Source organism: Oryx dammah, unplaced genomic scaffold (genome assembly GCF_014754425.2).
Source record: "Oryx dammah isolate SB20612 unplaced genomic scaffold, SCBI_Odam_1.1 HiC_scaffold_12, whole genome shotgun sequence".
Taxonomy (NCBI): Eukaryota; Metazoa; Chordata; class Mammalia; order Artiodactyla; family Bovidae; genus Oryx; species Oryx dammah.
Window position 1 is genome coordinate 54180480 of NW_024070196.1, and position 15416 is coordinate 54195895.

Here is a 15416-nt window from a genome sequence, read left to right on the forward strand (position 1 = left end):
GCCCGAGGGGCCCCGGGCGGTGGCGCGCAGGGCCCGGACTGCCGGCGGCGGCCCCGGGGCTGGGGGGAGTCCAGCCCGGATATTGAGTGCAGCCATTGAGAAAAGCCAAACTCTTGTGTGTGTGCGTCTCGAATAGCCCCCAAGATGGCCGCCAATGTGGGATCGATGTTTCAATATTGGAAGCGATTTGATCTACGGCGACTCCAGGTTAGTGCGGGCAGCACCGGCCGCGCGGCCGTGGGGAGCCCTCGGGCGCGCCCTGGGCGCACTGGGGAGGTCCCTGGGAGGGCGGTCGGGCGCCCTGGGGAGGCGGGCGGCGGCTGCTGGAGCTCGCAGGGGCTCGACTGCCCGCTGCCTATCGATAGGTATTAGGAATTGATCTCGCCGCTGCTCTTTGTTCGGTTCAATCATCGATTAGCCGCTGCGACCATGGAGAAGCGCTAGTGAGCCCATGGCCCGGGGAGCGAGCCGCCGGGTGAGCGGCGGAGTGAGGCGCGAGGAAGGCAGGGTCTGCGGTCCCAGGCAGGGGGCTGCAGGCGGGACCTCGGGCAACCCCCCTTGCGCCGCACTTTGCGCGCCTCCCAACTTCGCGGCGCCCAGGGAGGCCGCGAAGCGCGCCGCGTGCCTGTCCGCGCCCGGCTGGGGCTCAGGCGAGGGAGGGAGGGAGCTGGCGGCTGGGAGGAGGAGGAGGAGGAGTGGGGGGGAGGCATCCGGGGTTGGCTAGGAGGCGGCTCCGCGCCCCGCCGCCCGCCAGCACCTCCGCCGCTGCCGCCCGCCTAGCTGCGCAGCCCGGACGCGCCGCCACCCGGGGGCCGCTGCTGCCGCCCCAGCTGCTGCAGCCACCGCCGCCGGACTGGCCGCCTGCACCGGCAGACCTCTCCTCGGGCCGAGTTCTCGGGGTTCGTCTTTGCCTCTTGCTTATCCCCCTCGCCAACCTCTTTCCAAGTCTAGGTGGGGACTGGCGGTGGTGATGGGCCCGGGGCGCGCGCAAGTTTGCGCTCCTGCCTCAGGGGCCTTGGAGAGCCGGGAGCTGCGCAGAGCAGGTGACTTCGGGCTCTCGGGCCCACTGGAACTTTTAAATAGGAGATTCCCTCGCTGTTTTCTGCCTCCTGCTTTTCCTCTCGGCCACTCCTCTCTTTCCTCCTCTCTCTCCCTGGGGCGACTCCCTTCCAAACTCCAGCACTTTATCCCCGTTCCACCTTTTTCTGGGAGTCTGTGTGTCTCCTCCAGATTTGGGGGTTATTCTTGCTGACCCAATAGGAGACTGGGCCGCGGGGTGGAATCTCGCAGAGAACTGCGCACAGAAGGCACAACACTAGCCTCTGTCCTTTCCCAGGTGCCCCAGGATGCTCCTGACAAGCCCCCAAACCCAGGAGTCTCACCGAGGTGCGGTGGGAACAAGGGGCGGGGAAGTGGTGTTGGTTACCGGGAGATTAAAGCATCCTGCTTTGGCCTTGACATTCTTGGAAGAAGGGAGAGCATCAGTCTGGAGATAAAAAGGGACCCTTTTTTTTTTTTTAAATCCGCCTGCAAATCTCGTTAAGTTTCTTCTGATAAGTGGTTCCAGTGCCCCCCTCCTCCTGGTGGCTTCCCAACCCCCCTCCTTTCTAACCCCTCACTCCCCGCAGGCCCCCTCCTTCAAAGCCAGTGAGCTGGAGAGAAAATCGGGGCACTCAGGCATGCAGTTAATAACTGCAAGTGCCTTGCAATTCCAGGTCCTCACTCGAGTTGGGGCTACAGTTTGGTGGGCATCTGAGGCGGGCAGGGCTGTGAGCTGTGGTTGCTGTTTTAAATGATGCTAAAGTGGCCTTTCTGGAAGAGTGGGGGATGGGGGAGGGAGAGGGAGAGAGAGAGAATGGGAGAGAGAGTTGGGCAGCCACATTGGGCTTGGCACGAAGGCCAATGGTAATCGTATTCCCTGCTAATGTTTGTAAATGAGACCCGGGCACGGCTGGGGGACAGCGTCTTTATTTATGATTGATGTTCTGTAACATAAGGAATGACAAGAACGTGGCAGACAAGAGGAGAGGAACCAGAAGGGCTGGCGAAAGCCCTTTGCAGGGTCCTATTGTTATTCTGGGCTGGAGAAAATTTCCGCGGCGAGATTTACAGCGCTGGTATTTGCTCCCGGTTGGCCGGAATGTCAGTTAACACAATTTTCATTAGATAACTCCTTTTCAATCCGGGGAGCTTGGGCTGCAACCGGGAGGTGGAGTGAGACCTGGGCTGGGTGCTGAGGGGTGGGTGCGGCTCCCAGGGGGCTGATTTCTGAGCTGGAGTGGAGGGGGTGTTGAACCTTAAGTCTCTCCTGTCTCAGGCTCAGGGGTCTTTTGTGGAGCTGTTGAGGTCACCCAGATCTTGATTCCAGTTGGACTCCCATAAATCCTTTGTTAGGATTTTAGAAGATGCTGAGGTGAGAAAGCAGATTTGAACTGGAAAGGATGAAGATGGGGGTGGTGGAAAGCCTTGTTCAGGTGATGGGAAAATAGAGCCAGGACCTCTTCCCACACAGGGTATATACTTAGGGTGCAGGAGAGAGGGATATGTTCATTAAAACAATGGCTGGTGTGTTTGACACAAAAGGAGAGGGCTCTGGGGAAAGGGTTAACCTCATTTACATGGATATTAAGTGGGGGGGTGTCCCTTTGGGAGTCTGAAAAGCTGTACACTTTAAGGGAACAGAGGTACATGTGGCAGCGGTGTACAAACATTAGGCCCTCACATCTGCCGTGGTCTCCACCCTTGTCCTGAAATGTTCAGGTTTCCCCTGCCCAGCAGTCCTGCGCCCCCAACCCAGCCCCATATTCTCACTGATGGCATTTTTGTTGGAAACGGATTATGAGCCTAAGCACTTTCGCCTCGGATCATCTCTTGTGCATAACGCTAATGACTCCTGTGCCACACTTATATTTTCATTTTTTTCCCCTTCCCACTTTCCAGATAGCTAGAAAGGAAAACTTCAGCTGGCTCGTTCCAAGATCTGGGTAGGAAAGGTGGGCCCCCACTGCAGGCCCCGTGCAAGCCAAGAGCTTTGGGCTCACTTGTCCCGTGGCCCCGGATGTTTGTGAGTGTGAGGAGGTGTGTATAGCTTCAATTCAGTGGTTTCATGCAGCCTGGTCACTGAACGTTGGAGTGGCCAAGGCAGCAAAGGCGGCTCATGTCTCCAGGCGAGACCATGCTACCAGCGCCACTCCGATACTGGCAAGAAAGGTGACCTTGTGCTGGCCCATGCACAGCCCTCTGGAAGTATGTATTTTTCAAATATGGAAGCAGTCTGGTTACTATTCCTTCCAGTGCCATCTCTGGGCACAGTGGGGCTGTTTTCCTAGGATGGAAGTCTGTCTGTCAGCAGTCTTAATGATGGTGAAGATGCTGTGACATTTGGTACCCTGCTCCAGGATCCCTGAAACTGCTTCCCTCTTTCTTTGCTGCTGCTTCTTCTCTCGGCTGCTGGCGGTCCAGGAAACGAGAAGAAATAAAATTCTATCCCAAAGTTAATGCTAGGCATATTTCATTTGGTTATAAGATTGCTTTATGGTGAACATTACTAATGCAGTATTTTTTTATGGCTTTTCTGTGTATAGTCGTCGTAACTGGATTCATACCTTTATGATTTTCTTTTTCTGCTTTACTTTGCCACTTTTTTTAATGATGCTCTGGGTCCAGTCTCTCGTGATATCTTTTTTTTTTTTCTTCAAAGAGTGTTAATCAAGCTAACAAGAGTTGGTGCTCAGTCTGAATGCACATCTGTTTCTTGGGAGGAAAGAGGTTGACTGGTAGGATCACACTGTACGAACTTGGGAGGAAAAGGCAAATTCTGCTTGGGGTGTGAGCCTTTAGAGAGGAAAACTGATGGGTCCTCAAATGAGATAAGCTGGACTTTTTGTAAGGAGTTTTGGAGAAACTTCTAGGAAGGCTCAGTTTCTTGGCGTACGGGAGATGGGACTTGATGGAATGTTTTTCTCAGCTCAAAGTTTAGAAAAGAGCGTGGATGTGATTAAAATATTATAACCTTATGATATTCTGAAGTGCATAAATTTTACATATCAGCCACAGAGAGTTTAGACATCCATTAGAGCCTCTGACAGCTTGACTTATCTAAATGTGCTATCATTTAACAATGTGTCAAAATTCCTCTTTCTTTAGATGACAGCAGTAAATAAGCTATCAGCCCTGTTGGCGGAATCCTAACTTTGGAAACTTCGCTGTAATAGAATTGCTGCCGGGGTGCAAGCATGAGCAGACCAGGCTTGGTGCAGCCCAGGCGCAGGCCCGTGAGATGGACTGGCATTAGGCGAAGGCTGTGGGAGGTTGGAGCGGGAGGAGAGGGAGTGGCGGGAGACAGAGGGACGAGGGGAGATTTCTAGCAGCAGCTCTGTGAACACGACCAAACCATTGGCCAGCCCCCTGGACCCTTCCAGGTCCAACCAGTGGGTGACCCCATTCCATCTGCCTCTCCAATTCGTTGCAAGCCACACCCTGTGAGCCTATTTTGCAGAAGGAGCTAGAAACAGGTGTTGAGAATTTATATAAAGAACCCAGCAGTCTTTTCTGGGCATCCCAAAATTCTGAATTTCTCAACTCGACAGAAATTGCTTCCCAAATCTGGGCCTCTCTTTGAATGCTGGAAGAAAAATGAGCAACGTCTCATCCTTGACCACTTTTGCTGTTGGAGGTCTCGAAGTTTCTTTTATTAATACCTGAATTCGCTGTAGAAAATTGTGAAACCACGGACAAGCCTAAAGAAGCAAATCAGCGTCTCGGTGGGTTATTTCAGATGAGCACGGTGCTATTTTGACCAGAGGGAACAGCTTTTCTGATGATGGTGGTGTTTTTTTTTTTTTTTTTCCTTTCCTTTTTCTTTCTTTCTTTCTTCTTTTTTTAAACTCTTCTGTTAAAGGGAGGATTCTGTCTTCGAACTTGACATTCTGTTGTGGTAACCTTTCTTCCGTCAGATAGAATTTCAAACGTGAGCACCTCAGCTGGTGCTAAATTTGATCCTGGATGATGGTCGAGGTGGCTGTCCAAAAACTATGGTTTTCTCTGTTGCTTTCTGAAAGGGCTGAATTTCTAGTGGCTTCCAGTTATCTAACTCAGACTGAGCCTGGCAGAGTTTGAGTGTGGGAAGGGGACTGAGGTAGTGGCCTGCCTTTTTTTCTGGCTTAGGAAATCAGGGTTCAGTCGTCTGTTTGATTTTTCTGTCTGGGGGGTGCTCTTTCTTAATGACAGTGGCTTATATCAAAGGTGTCAGGGAAGGTGGAAGTAGTAGGCAGAGGGGAAGGGCCCAAGAGCAGCTAAGAAGTACAGTCTCTAGCACTCCTGGGTGAATCCCCTAACATTCCAAGTCACCCATTTCTTAATCCATCACGTAGACTGGTTTTGCTCATCTGGCTTGCTGTATCCGGTTGCTGTAAAGGGAAGGATGCTGACATCCTTTGTGTGCCAGTTAAATGTATTGCCTTTTCATGACCTCAGGGCCCATTTTGGCAGTGATGAGGAGCCATTGGCCTCTTGAGCAGAATTTTGAGACCAAAAAAATCATGTCTGGAATGGACTTCTTGGTTTCTAAGCCGTGAGGATCCCTTCAGAAAATGGTTTGCAGTGTTTTGTAGGATCTGAACAATCAATTCCTATCATACTTAATTTAAAAATCCAGAGTCCTTTCCCCTGATTGTAAGACTCCAGGTAGTCGAGCCCACCGCGCCCCCCCCCCACCCCGCACCCTCCGTTATCCTTCTGACTTCATCTCCAGCATCTCTCCTCTCCTCGCTCTGTTCTAGTCACAGTGGTCTTTTGGTCCCTCGTCAAGCACATTCTTACCTCAGGGACTTTGCACTTGCAGTTCCCTCTGCCTGGGACTCTTTCTTTTGATCTTCCCATGGCTGGCTCCTTTGTGGTCTCACCCCAAACACCTGAAGAAGCTTCCACTACCCTTTAATGTGCAAATGTGCTTCCCCTTCTTTAAGGATGGTGTTTCCCTGAAGGTTTCAACCTCATGACCTTCCCAGGGGTGGCTTCTCTCTAGGCTCTTTAGAGCCTAGAAACCATCTAGGTCTGCCATCAGGGTTGGGAAACTTTCTGTAAAGAGGCAGATAATAATATGCTTTCGGCTTTGTGAACCACGTGGTCTATGTTGCAAGCACACAGTTTTGCCACCGTGGCATGAAAATAGCCATAGAGAAGAAAAATGAATGTGAATGGTTGTGTTCCAGTAAAAGTGTACAGAAACAGGGGAAGGGCTGGGTTTGGCCTGAAGGCCATTTGCTGAGTCTGGTCTACAGGTTTGTAAGGATGGCGGTAGCATGGCTGAGGTGTTTAACTTTCCAGTTACGAGTGTCAAGGTAGAGAACATGTAGTTCCAGAAACTTGTTCTCTACCCTTTCCCTCGAGGGAAGTGGGAGGAGCCAAGATGGTGAGGTGCCCCTGTCTAGCTTCCAGTCCTGGCTCCATCACCTATTGGCTATGTGATTTTTGGATGGGTCAGTTCACCTCTCTAAGCCTTATTTCCTTGTCTGTAAGTGGAACTAATAGTAATCTCCACCTTTTAGTTTGTTCTTAAAGATTAAAGCACTTTAAACATGAAAGTGCTTAGCACAGTTTGGGACACACAGTTACTGTTCCGTAAGTGTTTTAGTTCTTATTGTTGTTGGTATTTTTAGAGAGTAAGAGAGGAGTGAGAAAACCAAATGAGCAGTGGATCCTGGAATTTGCTGGCCTTGCAAGCTTGTTTTGGAGATTACTGGACACTTTTTCTCTTCTCTTTTCCTCCATTGGGGGCTTACTATATTAATATATTACTAATATTATATGTGATGTCTTATATCTTGAGAGCTCAGACTACAGAGGTTGCAGGCTGGGAGCTATGTCTGGACCACGGATGTATCTGTCCAGATTAGTGCAATATTTAAAAACACTTTTTTTTAATATAAGCTTCTCAGCATTTAAAATACAGAAGATGTTACCTAAGAAATTCAGATATCCGGTATCCAGTACAAGTCCAACACTCTGGCTGCGCTCAGTAGGGAAAGGAGACCTAGCAAGGGCATGACATGCAAAGGGAACAGTGGTGCAGAGACCCTGGGCTGAGGGTCTGCAGTGGATCAGATGCTCCAGGGGCCATGAGGCGGGTCCCTGTCAAGGCCACTGGCTGCCATTCTCCAAGTGCCAAATGTCAGACGAGGCTCCATTCTCAGAAAAACTGAAAGGCCCTGACCAGCTTCATGAAGACACATGATTAGCCTGCTGTCTCTGCTTTTCCTCAGTAGCTCAGTCACCCTCAAAATGGGCCAGTGGCTGCCCCCTCCTTCCTAGTCCTTTCCCTATGCATCCCCTCTGCCAGCCTTCAGCCGAATGAAACAGCAGTTCCAAGATATGCGTTTGTCATTAAAAAGAAAGAAAGAGAAAAAAATCAATCCTCCAACCTCTTTGGCCTGAGCTGGTTGTCTGCCCCAGAAGCCCGGAGCCGAGCAGTGCTTAAGACTCTCTGAGCCGCCGTCGCTCAAACTCGACGGGGTAAGTGGCTCCCCGGGAACCATTATGGTCGATTGACTTGTCCAGCCAGCTGTTTGGAACGTGGGTGCTGCAGACAGAGAGACCACAGAGGTCACCAGGCCAGCCAGGCTGAGTGCAGATTTCCTCAAGAGAGGCAGTCACTCAGAGGCACTCAGAGGCTGGGGGCACCTATTTGAGGTGTTGGTCCATTATGAGTGTCCATGGGCTCCAGGGATCTGAGGTGTGTAGTGTGGGCTGCAAAATCAAGCCCTGCAGTCTCCCACTCCCAAAGATATTTAGTGAGGACTTGGAGCCAGGGGGCCTGGCTCTATCCCAGCTCTGCCACTTACCAGCTGTGTGACCTTGGGCAAATCACTTAACCTTTTTGAGCCTCGGTTTTCTCTCTTGTGTAAAACAGGGATGATAGTAGTATCTGCCTCCTTAAGGATTGTGGATTAAGTGAGTTAGTGCATGTGAAGTGTGAAATCTGTGCCTAGCACATAGATGTGCTATATAATGTTAATAACTGCTGTTGTCCTACACTTTGAAAATGTATTGGTGCCAAAAAAATTCATTCAGGGTTTTCCATAAGATGGTACAGAAAAACATGAACAAACTTTTTGGCCAACCCAATATATTCACCACTCACAGTATAACTAAAAATTGTGTAAATTATAATAAGTAAATATCGTAAATACTATAAATAATAATAATATACTGGCAATATCATGGTGAACCAGAAGACAGAGTGCCAGTCCTCACTTAGCCCACAGACAATGGAGGTGGGTGGATGCGTATCTTATGGACAAACGGGTGTGTAGTCACACACGGACATTTGATTTTGAGATAGCATGTGGCAAAAAAACTGCCTGAGTCTGAGCATCAAGGGAGCCTTCCTGGAAGGAGTAACCCTTTAGCCAAGGTGTCAAGGACAAGGTCAGGGAAAAGCATCCCTGGGAATAGCGTGTGCTAATACCTTGAGGTGGGTGGAAAAACAGTACGTGCAAGAAACTGGAGGAAGGCAGTGAAGCTGGTCACAGATTCTGAGTGGCTATTGTGGTGGTGATTTAGTCGCTAAGTGGTGTCCGACTCTTGCAACCCCATGGACTGCAGTCCACCAGGCTCCTCTGTCCATGGGATTTCCCAGGCAAGAATACTGGTATGGGTTGCCATTTCCTTCTCCAGAGGATCTTCCTGACCCAGGGATCGAACCCAGGTCTCCTGCATTGCAAGCAATTTCTTTACCAACTGAGCCGGGAAGCCCTGTTGGACCCACCTTGATGCTCACTCTTGGCATCTGTCAGTTGGGAGTAAGGATGAAGTATAAAATAAGATTATTTAGCACATGTGTGGCCTGGAGTGAATCTATCTCAGTGAGTACTTTGTAAACTATTCAAACACCGTATCAGCCTTTGCTGTTGTTCAGTTGCTAAGTCTTATCTGTCTCCTTGTGACCCCATGGACTACAGCATGCCAGTCTCCTCTGTCCTCCACTATCTCCCAGAGTTTGCTCAATTCATGTGTTGAGTCGGCGATACTATCTAACCATCTCATCCTCTGCCACCCCCTTCTCCTTTTGCCTTCAGCATTTCCCAGCATCATAGTCTATTCCAATTTATTGGCTCTTTTTATCAAGTGGCCTGAGTATTGGAGCTTCAGCTTCAGCAGTAGTCCTTCCAATGAATATTCAGGGTTGATTTCCTTTTGGATTGACTGGTTTGATCTCCTTGCAGTCCACGGGACTCTCAAGAGTCTTCTCCAGCACCACAACTTGAAAGCATCAATTCTTCCATGCTCAGCCTTCTTTATGATTCAGTTCTCACATTGTACATGACTACTGGAAAAACCATGGCTTTGACTATACAGACCTTTGTCGGCAAAGTAATATCTCTGCTTTTTAATACGCTGTCTAGGTTTCTCATAGCTTTCCTTCCAAGCCTTAAGTATTGCTTTTATTTTTTTTAACAAGGTATACAGCCCAATTCTGTTGCAAGATACGCCTAGTTCCCCAACTCCTGTTTATCTTGGGATCATGGCACTGTGCCATCAGGATTCAAATCCCAGTTCTGCTTCTTCCTAGCTGTGTCCCTTGGGTAAGTTAGTTCCTCTTTCTAAGATTTGGTTTTCTCAGCTATCAGGTGGATATAATAATGGTACCTCCCAGTGGTGGCCCTGAGAAGGCACCTTGCAGATCTTTGTCTGTAGGGAGTGTGACGGGCAGGTGGCACCAGATCCTGCCCTTGAAGATCACCCGCAACTGCCACAGGCAGGGACTGAGTGTAACGGGGACCAAGAGCAGACTGGTTCCTGGGACACATGGGACTCATTTGCAGGCTCTGGACTCCTCTGCAGTCTAGGCTGCCTCCACTAACCAGCCAGCCTTACTTACCAACTTTCCTTCCTTCTTCTCTCACTCACGCCCTCCCTCCCTCCCTCTCCCTATTATGGCTCCCTCCTGCAGGGTTCGGGTATTGATCCTGATAAATCTCTTTGTCTTGTAATCCTGCCTTTGTATCTTCTTCTCAAAGGACCACAGTTTCCTACAGGAAAGATGAAATGAGGTTTGGACGTCTACCTAAGGCACCTAGTGCATAGGAGGTGCCCAGTTGAGGTATCTTTTATGTCATGTTGGGAACCTGGGTGGTATCACTCTCAGCGTTGCCTCTTTCTGGTTGCCTGTTCTTACCTGGGCCCACTGTGTGATTAGGTCCTCCATTCCCTTTTGTATCCCTTCATTATGTTTTGCTCTCATTTCCTGACATGCCTCCCCTTTTTATTCAAGCACTCTGGCCTCCTCACTGTTCCTTGAACACACCAAACATATTCCAACCTCGGGGCCTTGTACTTGCTGTTCCCATTGCATTTCCCAGACGTCTCCTTAGTTTTGTCTCAGTCCATTCAGTCCTCTATTTAAATATTACGTCTTCGGAGAGGTCCTCTCTAAGCTTCCAAAATGCCTCCTGCCCCACTTACTGCTATCTGCTTTACCTGATGTGATAATATGTATTTATTTGTTTGTTTGTTTACCATCTGTATTCCTTCCTGGGCTTCCCTGATAGCTCAGATGGTAAAGAATCTGCCTGCAATTTAGGAGACCAGGGCTCAGTCCCTGGGTCAGGAAGATCCCCTGGAGAAGAGAATGACAGCTGACTCCAGTATTCTTGCCTGGAGAATTCCATGGACAGAGGAACCTGGTGGGCTACAGTTTATGAGGTCGCAAAGAATTGGACATGACTGAGCGACTAACACACACATATTCCTCCCTGAGGAGGGCAAGGACATAATAAGTTCTTAATAAATATTTGGATAATGGAGTGGATGAATAGCACAGGAAGGGTAAGTTGGGAGCAACTGCCTTGACTCTACCTTGGGAGGCAGTCCTGGGGGACCCAGCTCCTCCCAGACCCCCAGCTTCTTCACCCATCACTGGCTCTTGAAATTCTCTCACTCTGTGATTGGGAATTGGGCACAGGCCTCAGACTCGCAGCGAACAAGGGTTTATCTTTAGCTCTGTGAGTCTTGCTTTAGAAACTGGTGACCCCAATTCCGGCCTGGGAAGTAGCTCCTATCCTAATTAATAAATCCATTAATTAATTGCTGGGGCAGGCTGTGGACCGTTAGCAGTGATTTGGTGGCCTCAGTCACATACAACTCAAAGCAGGTTCCTGCAGTCTGTGAGATGGCTGTTGTTGGGGGGTACAAGATAGCCAGTTAACATGTTTTGGGATCCAGGTGACATTCTTCTCCCAAAGCCTGGTTCATGGGTCCATAGCAGGCATCAAAGAGGGATCAAGGTCTCTGGACAGTGTCACTAGAGTTGGGGGGATTTCCTGCTCAGCATCCCCTGGGACTTCTAGTTTATAATCAGGCAGGAAGTCAGGATTGGAGTCTCCCCTTCCCTTTTATGGCTAAGATACACTGTCCAGGCCTCAGTTTTTCTGTCTAAAACAGAGCTTCCCGGGGTTGTTGAGACAGATTGTTCATTCATTCACTTAATGAACATTATTCAGCACCTGCTACGTGTCACGTACAGTGTAAAGTGCTGGGAGGGCAGCAGTAAACAGAACAGACGAAGTTCTTGCCCTTGTAAAGCTTTTCTTTTATAATCGCTTAGAGATAGAAGTACTTTTCTCCAAGGCTGTGAGAGGTGAAAAATGACAAACCAATACAGACACAGCCCAGGACTGGGCATGCTGTAAGCCTTCCCCAAATGGTGACTGTTGTTGATCATGATCTTTATTAAGGGCGGTAATAATAACTACGATGATGATGATTCTGTGAGGTAATTCCCTGAATGTCACTTACCCTGGGAGCAGTACCTGAAATGATTTGAGCATGGGCTTTGGACCCCGGCCTTGCTGTTTCCTAACTGGGATGCCTTGGGTGATTCACTGGATTTCTCAAAGTGTTAGTTTCCTATCTGTACAATGTGAATTAAATACAGCCTTTACCTCATAGAGACCTTATGGGGGTGTTGATGCAGTGACTGGTAACTGACTGTGGCTCAGATCATGAACTCCTTATTGCCAAATTCAGACTTAAATTGAAAGTAGGAAAAACCACTAGACCATTCAGGTATGACCTAAATCAAATCCCTTATGATTATACAGTGGAAGTGAGAAATAGATTCAAGGGATTAGATCTGATAGACAGAGTGCCTGAAGAACTGTGGGCGGAAGCTCGTGACACTGTACAGGAGGGAGAGATCAAGACCGTCCCTGAGAAGAAGAAACAAAAAGTCAAAGTGGCTTTCTGAGGAGGCCTTACAAATAGCTGTGAAAACAAGAGAAGTGAAAGGCAAAGGAGAAAAGGAAAGATATACCCATTTGAATGCAGAGTTCCAAAGAATAGCAAGCGGGGATAAGAAAGCCTTCAATAATCAGTGCAAAGAACTAGAGGAAAACAATAGAATGGGAAAGACTAGAGATCTCTTCAAGAAAATAGAGATACCTAGGGAACATTTCATGCAAAAATGGGCTCAATAGAGGACAGAAATGGTATGGACCTAACAGAAGCAGAAGATACTAAGAAGAGGTGGCAAGAATACACAGAAAAACTATACAAAAAAGATCTTCATGACCCAGATAATCACAATGGTGTGATCAGTCACCTAGAGCCAGACATCCTGGAGTGTGAAGTCAAGTGGGCCTTAGAAAGCATCACTATGAACAAAGCTAGTGGAGGTGATGGAATTCCAGTTGAGCTATTTCAAATCCTGAAAGATGATGCTGTGAAAATGCTGCACTCAATATGCCAGCAAATTTGGAAAACTCAGCAGTGGCCACAGGACTAGAAAAGGTCAGTTTTCATTCCAATTCCAAAGAAAGGTAATGCAAAAGAATGCTCAAACTGTGGCACTTATCTCACACGCTAGTAGAGTAATGCTTAAAATTCTCCAAGCCAGGCTCAACAGTACGTGAACTGTGAACTTCCAGTTGTTCAAGCTGGATTTAGAAAAGGTAGAGGAGCCAGAGATCAAATTGCCAACATCCACTGGATCATTGAAAAAGTAAGAGAGTTTGAGAAAAACATCTACTTCTGCCTTATTGACTATGCCAAAGCCTTTGACTGTGTGGATCACAACAAACTGGAAAATTCTTCAAGAGATGGGAATATCAGACCATCTGACCTGCCCCTTGAGAAATCTGTCTGCAGGTCAAGAAGCAACAGTTAGAACTGGACATGGAACAACAGACTGGTTCCAAATCAGGAAAGGAGTATGTCAAGGCTGTACATTGTCACCCTGCTTATTTAACTTATATGCAGAGTACATCATGAGAAACGCTGGGCTGGAAGAAGCACAAGCTGGAGTCAAGATTGCCGAGAGAAATATCAATAACCTCAGATATGCAGATGACACCAGCCTTATGGCAGAAAGCGAAGAAGAACTAAAGAACCTCTTGATGAAAGTGAAAGAAGAGAGTGAAAAAGTTGACTTAAAGTTCAACATTCAGAAAACTAAGATCATGGCATCTGGTCCCATCACTTCATGGCAAATAGATGGGGAAACAATGGAAACAGTGAGAGACTTTATATTTTTGGGCTCCAGAATCACTGCAGATGATAATTGCAGCCATAAAATTAAAAGATGCTTGCTCCTTGGAAGAAAAGTTATGACCAACCTAGACAGCATATTAAAAAGCAGAGACATTACTTTGCCAACAAAGGTCTGTCTAGTCAAGGCTATGGTTTTTCCAGTGGTCATGTATGGATGTGAGAGTTGGACTATAAAGAAAGCTGAGTACTGAAGAATTGATGCTTTTGAACTGTGGTGTTGGAGAAGACTCTTGAGAGTCCCTTGGACTGCAAGGAGATCTAACCAGTCCATTCTAAAGGAAATCAGTCCTGAATATTCATTGGAAAGACTGATGCTGAAGCTGAAACTCCAATACTTTGGCCACCTGATGTGAAGAGGTGACTCATTTGAAAAGACCCTGATGCTGGGAAAGATTGAAGGCAGGAGGAAAAGGGGACAACAGAGGATGAGATGGTTGGATGGCATAACCGACTCAATGGACATGAGTTTGAGTAAATTCCGGGAGTTGGTGATGGACAGGGAGACGTGCTGCAGTCCGTGGGGTCACAAAGTGTTGGACACGACTGAGCGCCTGAACTGAACTGATGCAGTGAAGCATGGAAAGCTCTTAGCACAGAGCATGGTCATTCCTAGGAAATGAGAGCATCTATTATTACTTTTACTATCACTGTCATCATCATTGTTATTTTTATTCACCTCCCGGTCATCACTAGCCAGCAGTAAGGTGGACCAGATCCTTGCAGAGAGGCACTGGATGGGAGGGCAGCCTCTCCAAATACTGCTTGGCTGGCTGTAGCAAGACCAGGCTTGACGTTTGCTTTGGAACATCAGAAGGAGGCCCTCTGTGCAGAAGTCCTGACAGTTTTTGAACAAATAGTTCTTTCAGCGTTTAATGCACGCTGAACAGTGTTTAGAGCCCTTGACGAATATTATCTCATTTAATTCTCACAACCCTAGCACAAGAAAACTACTACTATCCTGCTTTTACAGTTGAGCAGATTGAGGAGGCACAGAAGGTTAAGTTCAAGGCAATATTGTCAGCAAGCAGCAGAGCTTGAATTCTAATCCAGGACTCAGGTCCATTGGGCACTCATGTCCCTGCTCTTGACTCACTAGGGGCCAGAGGTCCCTCTTCCGGAGCCCATCTCCCAACTCCCTGCCCCGCTCTCAGGGTTCCCCACCTATAGTCATTATGCTTGTGCTTTCCCCTTTATTTTTAAACATCTTAAAACACCTCATCATTGTCAACTCATGGAAATGAATCCAGACTCACAAGCATGAGAGACATAGGTTAGGGTGGCAGGTGGGAGGTTATTAATAACACAGGAAAGATGCCTATCTCCTGTCCTGGAAAATGAGCACCACCCAGCCATCCATCCCTGGCCCACCCGCCAGAGTCCAGAACTGCGTGGTACGCCCTGTCGTTGGGCCTGCATTCCGCAAAATGAAATTCTCCGTCCGGGCTGATAATAAGCGGATATTGATTGCTGCCTTGGTCATTATCAAGATTTATTTAGTCGATATGGCTTCCTTGGTCAATAAATCGTGTCGTTGATAAAGAAAGAAGGGGATAGACTTGTAGGCTTTATTAAAAAAGTTTTTTAGATTTGTTTTTTTTTTTTTTTGAACTGCTAAATCTAGCCCCTCTTGCGTTGGCTGTATCAGCCATATTCTACATTTCATATTTGGCTCCATAAGCTCCTTTCATGGTGAAACTCAAGACTTGGGGCCACAGCTGCTTCTGAAATAGCCTCTGATACTCAGGTATCTGTCTCCTCACTCTTCTGGCTTCCCTTCATTGCTGGGCTAGGAGTCTCTGCCCTGGTTTGTCAGTACCCCATTCTCTCCTTTCATCCTTACAGCAACCTTTTGCAGTAGGCACTAGTGT

The 15416-nt window shown here is 48.0% G+C and overlaps 1 protein-coding gene across 1 annotated transcript in view; it reads left to right on the top strand.

Moving 5' to 3' along the window:
* Window positions 1–116: 116 nt before the first annotated feature.
* The window catches only part of CUX2 (cut like homeobox 2), a 277314-nt gene continuing 262014 nt past the window's right edge, over window positions 117–15416 (top strand). Inside the window, exon 1 of the mRNA XM_040250610.1 lies at window positions 117–207. Within this exon, the coding sequence (XP_040106544.1) occupies window positions 145–207 (63 nt within the window). The 5' untranslated portion in view covers window positions 117–144. The remainder of the gene's footprint in view (window positions 208–15416) is intronic.